Consider the following 4,810-nt stretch of genomic DNA (forward strand, 5'->3'; position numbering starts at 1 on the left):
TGTCTTGAAATCATTGACAAAATTCTCTCTTGTAGTTCTGGGCTGATTCCTCCATGTTCTCATGATCATTGAAACTCCACAAGGTGAGATCTTGCATGGAGCACCAAGTCGAGGGAGACTGACAGTTATTTTATGTTTCTTCCATTTGCGAATAATCGCACCAACTGTGGTCACCCTCTCATCAAGCTGCTTGGCGATGGTCTTGTAGCCCATTCCAGCTTTGTGTAGGTCTATAATCTTGTCCCTGACATCCTTGAACAGCTCTTTGGTCTTGGCCATGGTGGAAAGATTGGAGTCTGATTGATTGCTTCTGTGGACAGGTGTCTTTTATACAGGTAACAAGCTGAGATTAGGAGCACTCCCTTTAAGAGAGTGCTCATAATCTCAGCTTGTTACCTATATAGAAGACACCTGGGAGCCAGAAATCTTGCCGATTGATGGGGGATCAAATACTTATTTCACTCATTAAAATGCAAATCAATTTATAACTTTTTTGAAATGCTTTTTTCAGGATATTTTTGTTGTTATTCTGTCTCTCACTGTTAAAATAAACCTACCATTAAAATTATAGACCGATCATTTCTTTGTCAGTGGGCAAACGTACAAAATCATCAGGGGTTCAAATACTTTTTTTCCTCATTGTATGAATAGACATTTGTGACTTTGTATTTTTCTCCTGTTTCTTGTTTCTTCCTTTCCTTGTCTGTGTCCTTTTTCCCCCTCACCTCTTTCTTTCCCCTTGTCTTCCCCCAAATGCCTTTTTTAATTGTTTGTGTAGCCTGGAAGAAAGGAACGGAGGTCTGGAGCTAAGAATGCATTTGGTTATTTTAAAATAATGACAATAGACCATAAAATACATTGTGGATGGTTTACTAAAGGAGTAAAGCATGCTCACTTTTCAAATTGAATTTTCACTCTAAAATATTTTTTATATGCTAATTATATTTATATTTTTCATGTTACAATATTTATTACAATCTTTCATCAATCTTTCATGAAAAAGACACTACTTGTTGATGCATTGAAAGCTCTTGAAATTAGTATCTTGGTGTAGTTACCTATTTTAGAATTGTCTATAGCATACTAGTCTACACAATGGAAGAGACTGTTAACTCCTTGACAATAACCAACTTGACAACAATAACAGAAGTCATACTTCTTAGTATTGCTTCCTTCTCCAACTGTAGATCAGTCATGTTTACTGTGTTTTTGATGATGTTTCTTCTGACCGTCTTAGGGAACAGTTTAATTATTTCAGCAATTAGAATGAGCGTTCAGCTCCACACACCTATGTATTTATTTTTATCAAATTTGGCCTTTTTGGACATATGCTATACTTCTATTACAATACCTAATATATTGTCTGCTATTCTCAATAATAGGAACACCATCTCTTTCACTGGTTGCTTTGTTCAGCTTGGACTGTTCACTGTTTGTGCCAGTACAGAGTGTATCTTATTGGCTGTTATGGCTTATGATCGTTATGTGGCCATCTGTCATCCGTTACGTTACAGGGCCATTGTCAATAGGACAGTGTGTCTTTATCTGGCATTTTTTGCTTGGTTGAGTGGGTCTTTAAACTCAGCCTTTAATACTACTGCTGCTTCTGATCTTTATTTTTGTGGACCCAACGCCATAGAGAGCATGTGGTGTGAAACCCAGCCCATAATACATCTTGCATGTTCCAATACATATATCATTGATGTTCTTAACTCAATTGGGGGAACTGTGTTTGGAGTTGGCTGTCTGATCTTCATCCTCACATCCTACGTTTTTATCCTGGTGGCCATTTTCAGGATCCCCTCCAAGACAAGCAGGCAGAAAACCTTCTCCACCTGTACTTCTCACATGACAATAGTGGCTCTGTATTTTGGAGCACTCTCCTTTATGTATGTTCTGCCACATAAGACATCTTCCCAGAAGATAGACTCCATAATTTCCATGATGTATGCAATCTTCACTCCCATGCTCAATCCCATCATATATAGCCTTAGAAACCAACAGATTATAGGAGCAATGAAGAACATCCTACTTCTCTTCCACAAAAAGGGCTTTGATTAAGGGGTCAGTTTACAAAAAGCTGATATTAGTTTAGACAAAACAAATATAGCTTTTTACTTTTTCAGGCCCCCTCCCATACACAGGCAAGTTTGAAAAACAAAATCTTTATTTTATATTCAGAAAGTGAAGATCTATTTTCCTTTTCACATATTTTCCAGGCTCGTTGTTAACTCCTCCGTCGAGCAAAAAACTCCCCTTTTCAGAAGACTCTGTAGAGTTTTCATTTAGAAACAGAGAGTCTGAAAGCAAACAGCATATGCTGTGCAGTCACTTTAGAAGCTTGCAAAGCTCATGGGGCATGGGTTAGCCTGAATTAAATGGGCAAGATGACAGTGCCTTCTGATAACTCATTCCCCCAGTAAATATGTTGCTCTAACATGGCATGGCTTCTGTGTATAAGGGAGCATGTAACCTCACTTAAGTGACAAGGCTAAGGCCTAAGTGGACAATCACTAGGCCTGAACATGGGGGAAGAGGCAGTGACATCATTCACATGGGTAAGTTCCAATATTGGGTGGACTCCTTAAGCGGGGGGGATTATGAGGAGGCACTGTCACTTTGCCCTGACAGTGTCTTTTCAAATGTTTATTTGCAAAACAGAGATTTTAAATAATAAGTAAAAAACAAGATAGAAGAAAAAAAAAAGAATTGTTTTAACTCATATAAACTTTAAGAAGAATTCATATAAAATGTACTTACATTATAGTTTAATTTTAGTAAGCGTAACTCCTTTTTTGTTGAGAAGAAAACATTCCCCTCTGGGTGATCTCTGTACATTGCAGGGATTTTAACAAACTTTGTTGCAGATTCCTACCTTTTGTGATTCTGAGGAAATCCCTGTGAGTTTTTCTGTATCCATGTGGGAAAGTGAGTCTAATAGAAGTGGTTTCATAATTATCAATCAGCTCTGAACCTGCAGGGCTCTGATAAGAAAAGCTGTGGGGCCTGCTTCCCTTTAGACGTGATTTCCTATTGGGATTATCTCACCAAAAATTACATTTTTGTTGCAGGGGATGCCTGAAATCTGACTTATATCTTAGTCTAGACTAGGGATGAGCTTGATGTTCGCCCGTTCGCTGAACAGCGAATATTATGGGGCGTTCGTGGGGAAATTTGAGTGCCGTGGAATGCCCCATAATGCACCGCAAGATTGCAGTGCATTGCTGTATGATGATTGGCCAAAGCATGCACCTAAACTGCATGCTTTGGCCAAACACAGCGCACTCTGCTGAGAGAGCCATAATTGGCCAGGCCACAGGGTGCCTTTGGCCAATCATGGCTCAGGGGGACTAAGTCCACACCCCACACTATATAAGGCTGCTTACATAGTGGCCGCCTGTAGTGTTGTTGGCGTGGACGGAGAGATAGCTTGAGTTAGATTAAGCAGGCAGGTTATTTAGTTAGTGGTAGTGTATTTGATATATATATATATATATATATATATATATATATATATATATATATATATATATATATATATGTACTCTGCATTAAGCATAGACTATATATTCAGTGTATACTCTATATTCAGTCAGTGCAGGCAGTTTATCAATATATTTATACAGTAGGGATGAGCCGAATACCCCCAGGGTCGGTTCGCAGCAGAACGTGTGAACATGCAAAAAGTTACCATTAAAGTCTATGGGACACGAACGTGAAAAGTCAAAGGTGCTAATTTTAAAGGCTTATATGCAAGTTATTGCCATAAAAAGTGTTTGGGGACCCGGGTCCTGCCCCAGGGGACATGTATCAATGCAAAAAAAGTTTTAAAAACTGCAGTTTTTTCGGGAGCAGTGATTTTAATAATGCATAAAGTGAAACAATAAAAATGAAATATTCCTTTAAATGTCGTGCCTGGGGGGTGTTAATAGTATGCCTGTAAAGTGGCGCAGTTTTCCCATGTTTAGAACAATACCACTGCAAAATGACATTTCTAAAGGAAAAAAAGTCATTTAAATCTGCTTGCGGCTGTAATATATTGTCAGGTCCCGGCAATATAGATGAACATCATTGAGAAAAACGGCATTGGTTTAAAAAAGAAATGGCGTGGGGGGCCCCAGGCACTATATACTCTGAACAGAAGTCTATATACTATACGGCCTGCCCTGTATACTCTGCAGAAAATTTGGCCTTAGGTGTTGGTGGTACCAGAACACTGTAAGCCCTCACAGTTACTCTTGGTGAGCGCAGGAATGGGCCCTGCTGTGAAATACTATATCAAAAATTGTAATTACATGCCCCTGTTAAACAGGGGCAGAAAACTTGGGCCTTTGGTGGTGGGTGGTGCCACAACACTGTAAGCCCTCACAGTTACCCTTGGTGGGCGCATGAACGGGCCCTGTGTGAAATAGCATATCAAAAATTGGAATTACATGCCCCTGTTAAACAGGGGCAGAAAAATTGGGCCTTGGGTGGTGGTGGTGGTGCCACAACACTGTAACCCCTCACAGATACTCTTTTTGGGCACGGGAACAGGCCCTGTATAACTATTATTATTATAAAAAATGTAACTACATGCCCCTGTTAAGCAGGGGCAGAACAATTGGGCCTTTGGTGGTGGTGCCACAACACTGTAAGCCCCCACAGTAATGTCCTGTACACATCGGACATTGGTCGGACATTCCGACAACAAAATCCATGGATTTTTTCCGACGGATGTTGGCTCAAACTTGTCTTGCATACACACAGTCGCACAAAGTTATCGGAAAATCTGATCGTTCTGAACGCGGTGACATAAAACGCGTACGTC

General features: G+C 39.8%; 1 protein-coding gene across 1 annotated transcript; it reads left to right on the forward strand.

The window, feature by feature from the left end:
- The first annotated feature begins 1,095 nt into the window (after nt 1-1,095).
- Nucleotides 1,096-2,061, forward strand: LOC141109003 (olfactory receptor 2K2-like). The gene has a single exon (XM_073600961.1). The coding sequence runs from the start codon at nt 1,096-1,098 to the stop codon at nt 2,059-2,061; it is 966 nt and encodes a 321-aa protein (XP_073457062.1).
- The last annotated feature ends 2,749 nt before the right edge of the window (nt 2,062-4,810 follow it).

This window comes from Aquarana catesbeiana, linkage group LG09 (genome assembly GCF_042186555.1).
Source record: "Aquarana catesbeiana isolate 2022-GZ linkage group LG09, ASM4218655v1, whole genome shotgun sequence".
NCBI classification, from domain to species: Eukaryota; Metazoa; Chordata; class Amphibia; order Anura; family Ranidae; genus Aquarana; species Aquarana catesbeiana.

Coding starts and splice junctions, on each gene's coding strand:
- LOC141109003 (XM_073600961.1), top strand. CDS start 1,096: ATGGAAGAGACTGTTAACTCCTTGACAATAACCAACTTGACAACAATA.